Here is a 17623-nt window from a genome sequence, read left to right on the forward strand (position 1 = left end):
AAAAGCATTTGGCCACCTGCCTTTACTCACATATGAACTTGAGGTGCCATCCCATGTAGTTGTCGAAAATGTTTTGACATACTTGCCAACCGTGAGACCTCCGATTTCGGGAGGTGGGGGACGTGGTTGGGGGCGGGGCGTGGCTAAGAGGGCAGGAGTATATATAAATATATATATATATATATATATATCCATCCATCCATTTCCTACCGCTTATTCCCTTTTTTGGGGTCGCGGGGGGCGCTGGCGCCTATCTCAGCTACAATTGGGCGGAAGGCGGAGTACACCCTGGACAAGTCGCCACCTCATCGCAGGGCCAACACAGATAGACAGACACCATTCACACTCACATTCATATATTTATATATATATAAATAAATAAAATAAATACTTGAATTTCAGTGTTCATTTCTTTACACATTTACACACACATAACATTCATCGCGTGGCGCAGTAGAAAAGTGGCCATGCGCAACCCGAGGGTCCCTGGTTCAATTCCCACCTAGTACCAACCTTGTCACGTCCGTTGTGTCCTGAGCAAGACAATTCACCCTTGCTCCTGATGGGTGCTGGTTAGCGCCTTGCATGGCAGCTCCCTCCATCAGTGTGTGAATGGGTAAATGTGGAAGTATTGTCAAAGCGCTTTGAGTACCTTGAAGGTAGAAAAGCGCTACACAAGTCCAACCCATTTATATTTATTATTTATCTACTCATTGTTGAGTTAAGGGTTGAATTGTCCATCCTTGTTTTTCTAACCATATGCATGTACAGTAGATGGCAGTATTGTCCTGTTTAAGAGTTTCACAACATTGTTGTTTACGGCAGACAAACTGCTTTACGGTAGACGAAAACGGACTGCTGTTGTTGTGTGTGTTTTACCACGCTGGGAGGACGTTAATGAAATTGCCTAACAATAAACCCACATAAGAAACCAAGAACTCGCCCTCGATCATTCTACAGTTATAACGTCATTGGGCAGACATGTCACTCAGGTCCGCATGGAGCTGGAGGGGACGTGGCCTCCAAATCCGCCCGAATTTCGGAAGACTTCCGGGAGAAAATTTGTCCCAGGAGGTTTTCAGGAGAGGCGCTAAATTTCGTGAGTCTCCCGGAAAATCCGGGAGGGTTGGCAAGTATGGCTCTAATTTGACTTTTAACTCCTCACTTCAAACCTCCATGAAGTGTGCCTTGCTGCCGGTGCTGATGCTGAAGTTATGAAGCTGTTGATCGCCTCAGCGCAACGTTAAAGCTCGAAATAGGCAGCGCTGTGCTTCCGGTTAACCCTTTCAAAATACGATAACCGGAAGTAGTGCGAAAGCAGCACAAAAGTGAAAATGGATGTCAAATGATACCTTATATTGCCAAAAGCATTTGGCCACCTGCCTTTACTCACATATGAACTTAAAGTTCCATCCCATGGAGTTGTCGAAAACGCCATGATGTGAAAAAAAAATCAGTAAAATTACAATTTAAAAGAAAAAGAAAAGAAAGAGAGAGACACAATACACATACAATATGATAAAAAATAAAATACCGCATTTTTCGGACTATAAGTTGCAGTCTTCTCCACAGTCCAGCAGGGGGTGAAACAAACAAACAAAAAAATACAGTTTTGTATTTTTTTAATAGTTTGGCCAAGTCTCACCCCCGGCCAAACTACGAAAACAAAATAACGCGACTTATAGTCCGAAAAATACGGTACAACGTCACACCATAACATATAACTTAGCATCAAAACAGGCTTATCTTTTAGTGCTGGCAGCTGTAGGCGTTAAGACACATTTTTTTTGTGAAGACCTTGTAAGTTGTGAGCGAGCAGTTTAACCTCCTCAGGTACAGACTTCCACACATTTGCACTCCTTACTGAAAGGGCTCCTGCCAGAGGAATATAACAGTCACCTCTGCCAGAGGATCTGGAGCTAATTCATGCAGTACTTTATAGCTTGCTTTTAAGTCTGCAAATGTGTGAAGACTGATTGTGATTCATCTTGGTTAATTACAAGTTATTACTCGCTTCTGTATTTGAAATGAACTAAAACAATATTCTGACATAATTTGCAAATTTGTCAGAATGTCATACAGGAACAATTTTTAAATGTTTTACTTAAACCCGTCACATTTATTTGCTCCATACTTGGTAATAGTTTCAGCTAAACGTAAAGGGAGTGGTCAGTGTGGCTGCGCTATATATGTGCACATTAGTAAATGCTTGGGCTTTTAGCTCGATGGTCAGCACGCTTGCCTCTCATATGGAAGACCAGTGTGGAATGGGTCCCTGTGCGGAATGGGATAGAGGTAGGGGGCCAAACCACCTGGGTTAGGGGGGTGAGTGTAATGGGGACCAGCTCTTGTGCCTTTGCTGACAAGCAACCTAGATGGCCGCCTATGGCACCATCTGTTGGATGAATTACAGAATGTTCAAAAATAAATAAATAATAAAAATACATACATAAAAATGTTTCATGCACACTCTATACCAGGGGTTCCCAAACTACAGCCCGCCAGCGTCCAAAATCCAGCCTACAGGAAGTCCCAAGATTAAAAAAAAAAAAAAAAATTATATATATATATATATATATATATATGTATATGTATATATATATATATATATATATATATATATATATACACACACACACACACACACACACATATACCGTTTTTCCTTGAATTGCCGCCGGGCATATAGTATTCGCCTATCTTGAATTACTGCCGGGTCAAACTTGTTTCGCAAAATAATTAGCGCATGCTTAGTATTACCGCCGGGTCATGAGTGACACTTCCCCTGTCATCATTTTCAAAATGGACGAGGCTGACTTCAATACCGGTAATTTGAAATCGCATAAAGGGAAGAAGATTAAGTGCTATTCAGTAGGATTTAAAGTCAAAGCTATTGAATACCGGTATGCTAAAAAGAACAGTAAGCAGCTATGTTTTATTAATATACCTGTGGAGCAGACGGTCCGACAGACAGGCAGGGCACGCTGGAGCCCGGCCCAAGATGGCGGCGAGCGAGCGGAGAGGAGGAGCGGAAGAGCGACCTGGACTGAAGTTTCATTGAAAAATAAACAAAGTCAAACTGCTCAAGCCATGTCCTTCCTTGGTGGTCCTGGGAACCCACAATACCGTAGCTGCGTCTGTCAAATGAGTCTTTAAATGACTCCCGCCTCCTGGTGGTAGAGGGCGCTAGTGATCCTTCTTGCAACTACTCGGCTGCAGAAGAAGTGAAATGAGTGACGTGATATGTGCTGGAGGAGGTAATAAAGGAAGATCTCCATCGAGACAGAGACTTTTAAAACTGAAGAAAGATAAGGAAGACTTCTATAAACAAGTTATCTATGCTGTTGATCAGAAGGAGCTGGGATGGACTATATTTATAAGTAAAGGTAAGACCATAATAACATATTTTTTTATGAAATGTGCTTTTCATGATTGTATCCTTACATCACACTAACATTTTTACTGCATGCCTTTGGTAAGTGCCGGAGTGAGAAGAGGTTTTAAAATAATTACCGCATGCTTACTTTTACCGCATGCCCTTGGTAAGCGCAGGAGTGAGAAGAGGTTTTAAATTAATTAGCACCCTGGCAGTAATTCAAGGAAATACGGTAGGTATATATATATATATATATATATATATACAGTCAGGGGATTTTATAAAGGCGCTGCCTTCAGGGAACCATCCACAGTTAAGGTAAAGGAGCATGTGTGCTCAAAATAAATTGTGATTTATGCAATATTTTTTTTAATTAATCACGAGTTAACTTGTTATTTTCGACAGCACTAGTTTATTCACACCGTAGTTTGCTTGACAATAGTCCAGGAAAATTACCAGCCTTTACCCATTATTTAAAAAAAATCCATACAAAAATAATCAATACAAACGGAAACATTTCAATCTTTTATTTTTGACATGATGTTAGACGCGAGCAAGCTAACTTGCTGGTTATCAAGTATGATGGCACAAACAAAGTAAAAATTATGGTTGAAATTCTGTCAATGGAGGAGAAATAAAATGACAAAAAACTGTTATAAGATAAATTAACAGGCTTATGAAAATACATGTATTGTCACACCTTATATAACATTTATTTTATAATTTCATGAGCTCAGAAAGGAAGTTTGTGTTCCTTGTGGGTGTTTTTCTCAGAAGCATCCTCATGAAACCCCCAAATTATAGCATTTACCGTAATTTGCAGACCTTAAACCGCTCACTTTTTCCCGAGCTTTGCACCCTGCGCTTAAATCATATGGAATTTTACGGGTTGATGAGCTTCACTTGCCGCCAATAAATTTAGCCTGGTCACATCAGACCAATGAAACGGGTCACGGTGGACCAGTGAAAATGTTCAGATTAAACAAAACACAATCATTCGGTCAGCCATTGGGCGCGTTACGGACTCACCCTCATCGTGCTGAAAAAATTACAATACAAGTCAAATAAGATGACTTCGGCGGTTTGAGCGAACTGGAAGAGGACAAAGACCGTCCTGAATGACCTCTCCTTGTGACAGGCACTGTATTTTGTGAGAAGATAAGTGCCTGTGTAAATATTTCATGCTCTAATGCAGCTAATAGACTTGTGCGGCTAATATATGCACAAAATAAAATTTGTCCAAAAATGAGATGGGTGTGGCTTTTGTTTAGTTTCTCGCTATAATCCAAAAGAGACCGACCGTATATATCTAAAAACATTTGTCAACTCCGGTTTCATGATTCTTAAGTTGTGTTCAGGCAAAAACACCAGAAAAAACCTCATCTTTTTTGTCGAGGTTTGACCTTCCTGAGTGCATTCCTGTGTTTCTTGCGGCACTCCTGAGGATAAAAACAAAAACAAAGTGAGTGTTAGTGCTAAGTCAAAGCAGGCGTTGTGCTCTTTGTTCCAATTCATGCGGAAAGGCGCACCTCTTTAAGCACCATGGCCCTCTCTTGCCACTGCTCTCTCTCCTGCTCCAGCTGAGAAGAACGACGGAACCACTGCGGGCCCTCTGATGGAGGAAAAGGTTAAAAGTTAAAGTCAGACTTGGTAACAGAGCAGGGGTGTCAAACAAATGGCCCGCAAACGGGTTCAATCCGGCCCGCAAGATGTTTGCCAAGTGTAAAAATGAGCTGCAATCTTTTAATGAAAAAACTGCTGTTCTAAATGTGTCCACTGGATGTCGCAATAGCAATTCAAGTGTAACCCACGTCACTGATGACAGTGTTTAAAGATGACGTGTCAGCTGACTTTAAGCGCCCCCTAGATAGGCTGCCGCTACTATAATCAGGGCAGGTGCAAGCAATAAGCTGCTCCTATGACTGGCAGCCGATGGGGCTGTATCTACAATACTTTCTTTAATTGTTAATTATCCACTCATGGGATAAAATAACGGAACAGTAAGATGCAAAGACTTAAGTCAACATCACCACCATTTTTGTAGTTAAGTGTTCCATGCAGCACTTGCAATAGGTTTGGGTAGTTTTTTTCTTCTTTGATGCGCCTGAAAGAGTGGCAGCACATCACAGTAGCTCTTTTGACTTCCTTCATTTTACTCTATTTTTGGGTAGTACTTTCAACGTATTGTTCTAAACTTTTTTTTGCTTTTTATTAATCACTTGTCTTTTTTTAGGAACAATGTCCCTTGTGGGTCAATAAAGTTTGTCTAAATGTAAGGTTAAGGGCACGATGCACACCCTGAACTCCAGTGTAAAAAATGTGTTTCTACAATTTTTGTATGTTGTATTTTATTTAATGCTTATATCTACCATCACATTGGTTACGTTTGTAGTTATGTTACCTTGCTTTTAGATATGTCATTTTGATAACTACTTTGTTTGTATTATAATTGTAAAATTGGAATGATAATAATAATGTGTTGTGGCAGTTGCGGATGTCACCAATGCGGCAGGTTGAGGAGACACTTGGTTAGTTTTCTAAACACGTCTCTAATGGGGAACTGCCAACATGAGATTGCGAAACAGAGAGTGTTTAAAGTTTAATGGCTTTGTAAATACACTGAGAGAAAATATAAGTTCATTCACCATTTTCTTCCTTAGAATTTTCAATTAACTTGAAGTATTTTGCCAAAAGGATTATTTGTGATGTGTACCTTTTCAGAAAGTGTTTGTTCTTTTTTTGGCCGAAGTAAAACAATCCGAAGTTGTCTTTTTTTTTAAGGTATTATGCCATGATTTTACTAGTTCGGGCAAAGTGGAAAATAGATTTTCCTCCATGTGGCCCCTGAGCTAAAATGAGTTTGACACCCCTGACCGAGAGAGTAAACAGTCTCCAGTCTTGTTCATACCTAACAATCTGCTGTCATTGAGGTGGAAGAAGAACATGTCCTTCAAGGGAGGAGTTTCCTCTCTGTGGACAGAAGCCAACACTTCATTTTAGTGTGCAGACAATATCACATGCAACATTGGGATAATTTTCTTTGAAACAAAACATGTATTTTATCATGCATGTGCACAAAACGTGATGGTGTTCAAGAACTGTGACCTGTACATAAAAACAGAGAGAGAAAGAAGAAAAGTCACAGAAGTCTTTCTCACTGAGTGATTTTAGGTACAGGGATGCTTTTCTCCTTTTCCTCTGCCTTCTCCGCCTTCTCCACCTCCTCCTCCTCTGAGCTGCTGTCTTTTAAGTGGGGGTCTTGTTGCCATGACACCTTTGCAGCCTGGATGCTCTCCACCTTATACTCAGCTGGCACTAAGATGAGACAAACAGTAAACATTTAAAACGTCTTAAATAGTCATCCCATCGGGGCAATGACCCACCTGTGTGTTCACTTTCAGTCTCTAAGTCGTTGCCGAAGAAGGAGAAGGTAAATCCGGAAGGGTCCTCTTTTCCTGCGCTGGCATCCGTTAATACCAAAGATGTCACAGGTGCAGGCTCTTCTGGATCCTCTCCTCCTCCACCAACATCTCCCTGGACTTGGTCCCAGTTTGTCTTTACTTCCTCTGCATCGTTCGTCTGACCGAACATGGCCTTCAGGTCACCGGTCACGTCGTAGAAGATCTCCTTGGAAACTTCTGGAAGTTTCTGAGCCTCTTCCCTCTTCTTCCTCCGGGCCGACTTGCTGTGAAGAGCAAGAGTCAAAAGACGGCCAAAGTAAAACGGCAGTAAATGGATTATTGCATTTTTCGCACCATAAGGATTATAACGCGCACGACCAATTAGCGGGTCTATTTTCATACAAAAGGTGTAACGGATTATAAGGCACATTAAAAGGGTCAAATTAGGATTCCTTCTCTACATTTAAAACACTTCCTTGTGGTCTACGTACAAACCCTGTTTCCATATGAGTTGGGAAATTGTGTTGGATGTAAATATAAACAGAATACAATGATTTGCATATCTTTTTCAACCCATATTTAGTTGAATGCACTACAAAGAAAAGATATTTGATGTTCAAACTCATAAACTTTTTTTTTTATTTTTAGAATTTCATGGCTGCAACATGTGCCAAAGTAGTTGGGAAAGAGCATGTTCACCACTGTGTTACATCACCTTTTCTTTTAACATCACTCAATACACGTTTGGGAACTGAGGAAACTAATTGTTGAAGCATTGAAAGTGGAATTCTTTCCCATTCTTGTTTTATGTAGAGCTTCAGTCGTTCAACAATCCGGGGTTTCCGCTGTCGTATTTTACGCTTCATAATGCGCCACACATTTTCCATGGGAGACAGGTCTGTCCTGCAGGCGGGCCAGGAAAGTACCTGCACTCTTTAACTACGAAACCACGCTGTTGTAACATGTGGCTTGGCATTGTCTTGCTGAAATAAGCAGGGGCGTCCATGATAACGTTGCTTGGATGACAACATATGTTGCTCCAAAACCTGTATGGACCATTCAGCATTAATGGTGCTTTCACAGATGTGTAAGTTACCCATGCCTTGGGCACTAATGCACCCCCTACCATCACAGATGCTGGCTTTTGGACTTCACGCCTAAAACATCCCGGATGGTTATTTTCCTCTTTGTTCCGGAGGACACCGCGTCCACAGTTTCCAAATATAATTTGAAATATGGACTCGTCAGACCAAAAAAAACACCTTTCCACTTTGCATCAGTCCATCTTAGATGAGCTCGGGCCCAGCCAAGCCTGCAGCGTTCCTTGGTGTTGTTGATAAATGGGTTTTGCTTTGCATAGTAGAGTTTTAATTTGCACTTACAGATGTAGCGACCAACTGTAGTTACTGACAGTGGTTTTCTGAAGTGTTCCTGAGCCCATTTGGTGATATCCTTTACACACTGATGTCTGTTTTTGATGCAGTACCGCCTGAGGGATCAACGGTCCGTAATATCATCACTTACGTGCAGTGATTTCTCCAGATTCTCTGAACCTTTTGATGACTATTTGGACCGTAGATGTTAAAATCCCTAAATTCCTTGCAATAGCTCGTTGAGAAATGTTGTTCTAAACTGTTCGACAATTTGCTTACAAAGTGGTGACCCTCGCCCCATCCTTGTTTGTAAATTACTTAGCATTTCATGGAAGCTGCTTTTATACCCAATCATGGCACCCACCTGTTCCCAATTAGCCTGCACACCTGTGGGATGTTCCAAATAAGTGTTTGATGAGCATTCCTCAACTTTATCAGTATTTATTGCCACCTTTCCCAACTTCTTTGTCATGTGTTGCTGGCATCAAATTCTAAAGTTAATGATTATTTGCAAAAAAAACAAATTTTTATCAGTTGGAACATCAAATATGTTGTCTTTGTAGCATATTCAACTGAATATGGGTTGAAAATTATTTGCAAATAAATGTAGTCCGTTTATATTTACATCTAACACAATTTCCCGACTCATATGGAAAAGGGGTTTGTAACATGTAATGGTAGTTCTTTGGTCAAAATGTTTTGCAGACCATCTTCAAACCGTATCTTCAGGAAGCACCGTTTTGTGAGCGGTCTTATTTACGTGCCTCCACTTCCATAGCGTCTTCTCCCCATCCTCTTTGTTGTACCAATAGTTTTTAGCGTTTCCGTAGAGAGTGTACTGACAGATATAACCTATATATATATATATTTTTTTTTTGTCATGAAAACGGGATTTTTTTGGGTTGGTGCACTAATTGTAAGTGTATCTTGTGTTTTTTATGTTGATTTAATAAAAAAAAAAAAAAAAAGTAATAAAAAATTATTCTGCGGCCCGGTACCAATCCAGCCGCGTCCCGGTGGTTGGGGACCACCGATGTAAGAGATTGCTGTGTTTGAACTCTCACAGATGTACAGTTAATGTTCACTGAGTTATATTATTTTTGTTGGCCACAAGATGGCGCCAAAATGGCAGTAATCAGACCGCTGGATACATGTGTATGATATGAAAACACATGGATTAGTGCTGTCTCGTGGGCCAAGTTGAACATGCCGTACCAGCCGTAGTCTGGACCGCCATGATTTAGAACCTTATATTTCTAGCCTGGATATGATGCAGATGAACAATAATGAACCCAATAAAAAGACAAGTGAAAGGAAAAGTCAATTCATTAATGCGATCGCTCCCCACACAGGCTGATGAATGATCGCCAGTAAGCCTCGCCAGCGGTCAGCAGTTATTAGGTAGAATCAGGGAGGCCGGCGAGACTCGCTGTGCTTGTCAGTAAAATGGCAGCATTTGTATTAAAAATATATATACATTTTAATTATTATTTTGAAATTAAGACTACATGTTGGCGTGAAACAGAGCCCTCAACTAAAATGATATGCAAGATGTTAATGTGACTATTATGCTATTACATTGCTCATACCTGTTCTTCTTGATACGTTCTGTTTTGGTCTCAAAAGCGGCGTGTTCCTCTTTGCTGGGGTCGTAGTGAAGCGCCGTCACGTCTCTGCAAACACGTTGTCTCACATTAGATCGCAGGTTCTCAAGCTTTTTTCACAAAGTTCCACCACGGAAAACACTTGGCTCTCCAAGTACCATCATAAGGAGTAACATTAAAATACAGAAGTGTAGTAGGCCTCATTAAAAACAAGTATATTTAGTATTTTTGCCCACTGTAACATTACACACAGTTTGAACAGTAACACTGTGTTTGAATACAATTTTTTTGGCATACAACTAAATTGAACCCGAGTACCACAGGTGTCAAACTCAAGGCCCGGCCAGCGCCACATATTTTTATATGGCCTGTGAAAGCCTGGAAATAACATGCTTCAATTAAGTACCTTATATTTTCTTATGAAACGTATTCCTTTTTTTCCATTTTGACAGAAAAAAAATGTACTGCGTGAAATTGCATACAGTTTAAACTTTTATAGTGTACAAATGCAACAAATTTTATATTTTCCGAACAATATTTTTTGTCAAAATAAAAATAAATATTTAAATATCTCCTTGACTTTATGATTTTAAAAAGGTATCCATCAAATTTTACACTAAAAAGTACAAAAAAATGTACGGTGATTTTTACAGCATAATACTGTAAATAAAGTACTGATTTTTTTATGGTAAAATTATGTTGACTGAGCTGCTAGTGTTTTACCGTAAACTGTGGTTGTTTTTAAGATGTATTAACAGGTAAATGTAAATAGAAATACGGTATATTGTTTTATGGTAAAAAACAAACAAACTTGCAGCTCAGTTATTAAAATAAAAAAAACAAAAAAAAATAGCACTGGTTTTCTATTTACCGTAATATGTTGTTTAAAAGATTGTATATTTACTGTAAAATTCTAGTGAGTTGACTGTTTTTTAATCTAAAATCTACGGATTTGTTTTTACATTGTACATTAAGAATTGATATATAATAATCTAATGCACATGTATTATTTCTCTTTTGTCTCCTCCAGGCTCGACTACAGCAACGCACTTCTTGTCGGGCTCCCCAGCAAGAACATCCAGAAGCTGCAATACATACAGTATAGGGCTGCTAGGATCCTGATGAGAGTGCGGAAATATGACCATATCACACCAATTCTCAAATCCCTTCACTGGCTTCCTGTTCCACTCAGGATTGAATACAAAGTCTCCCTACTAACCCACCAGTGCCTCCATGGTAATGCCCCGCTCTACCTCAAAGAACTACTCAGCCTCAAATCTTCTACACCAGGGGTCGGGAACCTTTTTGGCCGAGAGAGCCATGAAAGCCAAATATTGCAAAATGTATTTCCGTGATAGCCATATATTTTTTAACACTGAATACAACTAAATGCGTGCATTTTTAAGTAAGACCAACATTTTTAGAGTATAATAAGTCTCTTATTCTTTTTAATAACATTGTTATTCTAAAGTTAACCAATAATAAATACAATACTTCTTACCACTAATGCGACATCCTGGACAGGTGCGATAGAAAAAGGGTGGCTGGATTAAAATGCATAAGAATAGTTCATAATTTGAACATTATTTTTAACACTGTGATTACCAGCGGAATTATTCATTACTTATCGTGTTAAGCAATGTCAGCTAAGATTTATCTGAGAGCCAGATGCAGTCATCAAAAGAGCCACATCTGGCTCTAGAGCCATAGGTTCCCTACCCCTGCTCTACACGATACCTCCGCTCCGGACAGGCTAACCTCCTCGAACCTCCGAGGACAAAGTAACGAAAAATGGGAGACCGAGCTTTCTGCTCCGCCATTCCCAGTCTGTTGAAAGCTCTCCCTGACCACCTGAGAGCACCACAGACTGTGGATGCCTTTAAAAAAGGCTTAAAAACCCATCTTTTTAAAAAAGCCTTTTTTAGATATATGCATACTAGTTCTAGATCAGGGGTGGGCATTACGTTGATCGCGATCGACTGGTCGATCTCGGAGGGTGTGTCAGTCGATCTCAAGCCAGGCATTAAAAAATAGACATAAAAATGAGCAATCATCAATCATACCAAGACTTCACTTTCGTCAGTTGTTTGACATTCTCGGCACCCGAGGATCTTGTGAGATGACGCTGGCTGCTGCGAGCTCATATTTAAGAAAAAAATCACTAACAGGGCGGACGCAGAGAAACACATTTTATTTCTAGAGACTCCGTACCTACTGTCAAAACTCTAAAGACCGACTGCACAGTTCCTGTCTTCACCATAAAAGACCTGTTTCATCCTGCCTGTGCTAACAAAATAAGAGTCTCAGAAAGCTAGCGTGCAAAAGTTAGCAAGCTACGGAGTTTGATGCCAATGTATTTCTCCCCCGCCCTCAGCGACCGCTTTCTCACTTGCTTGCCCACCCGCACACTCACTGACGTCACTCACCTGCTGTCAGACATTAAAGGGCCACACACATATGCTACTCTCATAACAAAGTGTTTAAAAACGAGTATGCAAGTTGGACAAATGAGATGCCAAATCCAACCACTTTCATGTGGTATTGGACAGAAAGGAGGACTTTTTTTTTCCTCCATTTGAAAATGCGGACGTTATCAGCACCACTGTCTAATTCCAATCAATGCAAGTCATCAGAATCAGGTAATACACCAACTTATATTCTTGTCTTCAGGAAAGAAAGGAATCTGTGTGTTAAACATGCTTGTATTATCATTAAACACCATTAACTTGTTAAAAAAATGTCTCTTTCATGAATAAATAAATATAAATTATAAATAGGAATGAGGTAGATCTCCTCGACTTGGTCAATTGAAAAGTAGCTCGCCTGCAGAAAAAGTGTGAGCGCCCCTGTTCTAGATAATAGTTCTAGTTTGTATTTCTATGTATTTTTATTCTTTTTATTTTTTTTAATACACTGTGGCACTTTGAGGTTGTTTACTCAATGTAAAATGCTTTTTACAAATAAAATTATTAAAAATTATTATTATTCACTGTTAGAAGCGGCCCTCTAATGGCAGCCATAACTGCGATTTGGCCCTCAATGAAAACGAGTTTGACAGCCCTGCATGAGAACATCACCAGTCGAACTCTACGCCGACACATTTGTGTGGGAGACCAACCTGAAGGTCTTGGTCTTGCCGGTGGGGGGATGAAGTCCGAGAACCTTGTGCAGGATGGACATGTTCCTCTTCTTCTCCTCCTGCAGAGCCTGGTCGTCATCGGCGGCCAAGTTCGTCTTCTCCTCCGAGACTTCAACGGTCGCTGCAGCATCCACCCCAGAAACCGAGAAATTCACTATACTTTTCCTCTACATGAGTTTTGCTGTGCGAAAGCTGTCATAGACGTCAAGGCGTCAACTTGGATTTCTTCTCACAAGTTCTTTGCCTAAACCTAATCAAAACAACAGCCTGACCTGCTTCCACCATGTCGGCGTCCTCCTCAACCTCCTCTTCCAGGAAGCGAGAGTCCATCCGAAAACGCTCGTCCGTCCCAAAGCGAGACTGCAGCTCCATCAGCTAAACACACACACAGGTTTATATACCTTTTTCCGGGTTAAATTTGAGCACGTTTTAGATGCTCGTTTACATTTTTGAACACCAATCAGATCTGATAAATGACAAATAGGAAGCAGAGTGCACAAATACAACAATGTGTCACCTTCTGTCCAGCTGGACCCTCGAACTGAGGCCTGACGTCGAACCTGTTCTGATCCTCCTCTTCATTCCCGTCCTCATCCTCATCTTCACTGCTGCCGAACAACTGAGGGCCCGATTTTTTCAGATGCCCCTGAACACACACATAAAATCAATCAAGTCTTCAACTCATCGCTAAAGCGGGGAACTGACATAAAGACCGAAGACAGCAAAAGCCAGATTACGTTTTATAAGATTGTCTAATAATATTGTCCTCTGGTCTGAGGAGCTCCAGAAAAGTCTGGGCCAACAATCGTAGGTATTTCATGTGTTCAGTATTCCCGAGCAAAAGTCTTCAGGTCTGTGAGGATAGCGGACGCCTCCCGAGTCAAGGCTCCCTGAGTCCTGAAGCTAAAAAAAAAAAATCGCATTGCAGCCACGATAACAAGAACGAACTCACTTTCGCACACTCGCTGGATTACAAAGTCTGTGTTAATGCCGTCTATGTGACTTTTTCCAGAGCCTTTACCTTTTTTTTAATAGTTTTCTTTCAAAAATAGTCCCAAGATGACTATCATTTTAAAGTTCTATTACCGTATTTTTCGGATTATAAGTCGCAGTTTTTTTCATAGTTTGGCCGGAGGTGCGACATATGTGTGAAATGATTAACACATTGCCATAAAATATTAAATAATATTATTTATCTCATTCGCGGAAGAGACGAAGAAAATGTCAGCAATCGTCACACACACGTCAACCAATAAGAATTCGGCGGGGGAGGGTCATGGCAGAAGTGCATTGTGGGTCATGGGATGCTAACTGCTATATGCTACTGCCGTAGCTATTAAAATGGATAATTTCATCGTTGGCGGTAACTTATAAAAACTGAGAAGGGCTGAACAAAAATGGCACCTAAAAGGAAATCATGTACTGCAGATTACAAGCTGGACGTAGTGAAATATGCAGCAGAAAATGACAAGAGGAAGCGGCGCATACCTTTGGAGTTGGCAGAGTTGTTTAGAAGCGACATCGAGGAAGAAGATTTCATGAGATTTATGGATTAGGAGTGACAGATTGTTTGGTAAAGGTATAGCATGTTCTATATGTTATAGTTATTTGAATGACTCTTACCATAATATGTTAGGTTAACATAGCAGGCACCTTCTCAGTTGGTTATTTATGCCTCATATAACGTACACTTATTCAGCCTGTTGTTCACTGTTCTTTATTTATTTTAAATTGCCTTTCAAATGTCTATTCTTGGTGTTGGGTTTTATCAAATAAATTTCCCCCGAAAATGCAATTCATACTCCAGTGCGATTTATATATGTTTTTTTCCTTCTTTATTATGCATTTTCGGCAGGTGCGACTTATACTCCGGAGCGACTTATACTCCGAAAAATACGGTACTTGTAGTCTGCCATAATAAAGTATTAGATTAGAATATAATACAAAGATTTATTGACATTATATTAAACTTGATGAGGCAATTCCTGAAGGAATTCCTGAAGTGTGAATGCTCCAATGCTGACACAATGTAGTATGAATGTAAGAATAGTTTGAAGGTTGAAAAGGTAAAATGTTGAAGAGTTTGAATTTCCAGGAAAAACGGAATTTGGTTTGGAACTTGGGAAAGTGATGTCGGAATGGTTCGAACAGGTTGAAAAATGTGGGAATTGTGCAACTTGGAAAAATGTCCTATTCATTTCAATGGGAACTTCCTGGAAATTTTGGGAAAAGCAGGATTTTTAATTAATAGGAGCATGAATGTCCTGAACGAGCTGAATTGGTTGGTGTTGGAATCGTTTGAATCGGTCAAGAAATGTTGAAGTAGTAACAGTTTTTTAATTGAAAAATTAAAAAAAGACTTTGAAAAAAGACTTATTCCTGTTGTTCACTATTCTTTATTTTAAATTGCCTTTCAAATGTATATTCTTGGTGTTGAATTTTATCAAATAAATTTCCCCCAAAAATGCGACTTATACTCCAGTGCGACGTATATATGTCTTTTTCCTTCTTTATTATGCATTTTCGTCTGGTGCGATGTATACTCCGGCGCGACTTATAATCCGCAAAATACGGTATTTGTTTTGAAATGTCTCTAAAAATTAACACCAATGGGAGCATTTTAAAACTATCCCAGACTCAATTCCACCTATTATTATAAAGAGCATTATCACATCATTTATTTAGAAAATATAAATAACAAAACAATTAAGATGGAATAATATTAACCGCAACATCCATCCATTTTCTACTGCTTATTCCCTTTGGAGTAAGTAAAATAAAAACTCAAAACAATATGTTTTAGACATTGTTCTATTTTTAAACAAAAACAATCTGAAGTCGTCTTTATTTTTAAGTTATCATGCTATGATTTTACCAGTCCGTCCCACTTGGGAATAGATTTTCCTCTATGTGGCCCCTGAGCTAAAATTACTTTGTCAGCCCTATCATAACCGGTGTGAGAAAAATCGAGCAATTTGCGAATGTTAAAGGCCTACTGAAAGCCACTACTAGCGACCACGCAGTCTAAAGTTTATATATCAATGATGAAATATTAACATTGCAACACATGCCAATACGGCCTTTTTAGTTTACTAAATTGCAATTTTAAATTTCCCAGAAGGTATCCTGTTGAAAACGTCGCGGAATGATGACGCTTATGTTGACACTTGTTTGTGACATTATTGGTTGGAGCGGACATGTTCTCCCAGCGCAACTCACGGCTAAAAGTAGTCTGTTTTCATCGCATAATTACACAGTATTTTGGACATCTGTGTGGCTGAATCTTTTGCAATTCGTTCAATGAATAAGGGAGACTATAAAGAAGAATGCTGTTGGTGGAAAGCGGTGGATTGCAGCTGCCTTTAGCAACCGAAACACAGCCGGTGTTTCTTTGTTTGTTGTGAAGCTTTAGCGAACATGTTTCTCTACCACATGTCAACCAGCAAGTTTTTGGATGAGAAAATTGGGATATTAAGTCGTCTTTTACCGGAGACTTGTGCGGAGTTAGCGTCCTCCTGCAGCAGCTGTCAAAAAGGCAGCTGTGATCTTGGCTCCTCCATTGGCTTCTCTCAGAGACACTGGCGGTCACCGCAGCCCTCCGACTTTCAGGTATGACTTTATAATCTCACTAAAACACTATCAACACAATAAGCAGATAAGAGATTTTCCAGAATTATCCTAGTAAATGTGTCTAATAACATCTGAATCGCTCCCACTGCTGTCGTCTTTTTTTTCTTTTCTTCTAGTGCTTCACTCTAACTTTCCTCATTCGCGAATCTTTCATCCTCGCTCAAATTAATGGGGAAATTGTCGCTTTCTCGGTCCGAATCGCTCTTGCTGCTGGTGGCCATGATTGTAAACAATGTGAGGATGTGAGGAGCCCTACAATCCGTGACGTCACGCGTACATCGTCTGCTACTTCCGGTAGAGGGAAGGCTTTTTTTTTGGAACCCTAAAGTTGCGAACTTTATTGTCGATGTTCTCTACTAAATCCTTTCAGCAAAAATATGGCAATATCGCGAAATGATCAAGTGTGACACATAGAATGGACCTGCTATCCCCGTTTAAATAAAAAAATCTCACTTCAGTAGGCCTTTAAGACGACAATCTGCAACATAAGTATCGATCCCACTACGCTAACAGTACCCCAATACAAAATACCCATCTTGGTTTCGATACTACCGATATGTTGATCAATACGGCCAGCTCTGTATAGCACAATTTTTTACAAAAGATTTCGGGCTTGGAGGACTTAAATCTGGCTCAGTGTTTGGACAGTCATTTTATATTGCACACTCACACACATCTGATTAATTACATTTTTTCTTTGTGTGATTCGTCACAAATCAAAACATTTTAAGATGTAGAAAATCTTAATGTGCGTCCCTGCCTTAAGAAGCCTTTTAGTTCTCACTCACCTTGTCTTTGATTGGGTGGCAGTTATTGGCTGCTGCCTCCTCCTCGCCTGATGCCTTGTCCTCTGATTGGCTGTTTTGAAGCAGCGACTTCTTCGAGGCTGCCACCGCTACCTGCTCATCTTCATCATCATCATTGTCATCGTCGTCAGCATCGGAGTCAAAGACGATGTGTTTTCCTGTTCTTTGAGGCTTAGCGTCCTGATTGATACAATAACAAAACAAAATGAGAATAATTAAGTGGGTGTCAATATTAAAAGAGAGATTAAAATGTGCCATTGCATGCAGTGTGATGTGATATCTAACATTTTCCAT

At 39.9% G+C, this 17623-nt stretch overlaps 2 protein-coding genes across 2 annotated transcripts in view; both read right to left on the reverse strand.

The window, feature by feature from the left end:
• Nucleotides 1-3751, reverse strand: part of gpr37l1a (G protein-coupled receptor 37 like 1a) — a 12028-nt gene extending 8277 nt beyond the window's left edge. The window contains exon 1 of the mRNA XM_061890737.1: nucleotides 1-3751. This exon is cut by the window's left edge and continues 848 nt beyond it. The gene's annotated coding sequence lies outside the window, so the exon portion shown is untranslated.
• A 137-nt stretch (nucleotides 3752-3888) lies between these two features.
• The window catches only part of nol8 (nucleolar protein 8), a 31274-nt gene continuing 17539 nt past the window's right edge, over nucleotides 3889-17623 (reverse strand). The window contains exons 9-18 of the mRNA XM_061890724.1: nucleotides 17312-17509; nucleotides 13411-13539; nucleotides 13166-13268; nucleotides 12873-13014; nucleotides 9740-9823; nucleotides 6760-7061; nucleotides 6535-6691; nucleotides 6285-6346; nucleotides 4906-4988; nucleotides 3889-4815 (exon numbers count right to left, since the gene is read on the reverse strand). Of these exons, the coding sequence (XP_061746708.1) occupies nucleotides 4756-4815; nucleotides 4906-4988; nucleotides 6285-6346; nucleotides 6535-6691; nucleotides 6760-7061; nucleotides 9740-9823; nucleotides 12873-13014; nucleotides 13166-13268; nucleotides 13411-13539; nucleotides 17312-17509 (1320 nt within the window). The 3' untranslated portion in view covers nucleotides 3889-4755. The remainder of the gene's footprint in view (nucleotides 4816-4905; nucleotides 4989-6284; nucleotides 6347-6534; nucleotides 6692-6759; nucleotides 7062-9739; nucleotides 9824-12872; nucleotides 13015-13165; nucleotides 13269-13410; nucleotides 13540-17311; nucleotides 17510-17623) is intronic.

Source organism: Nerophis ophidion, linkage group LG02 (assembly GCF_033978795.1).
Source record: "Nerophis ophidion isolate RoL-2023_Sa linkage group LG02, RoL_Noph_v1.0, whole genome shotgun sequence".
NCBI classification, from domain to species: Eukaryota; Metazoa; Chordata; class Actinopteri; order Syngnathiformes; family Syngnathidae; genus Nerophis; species Nerophis ophidion.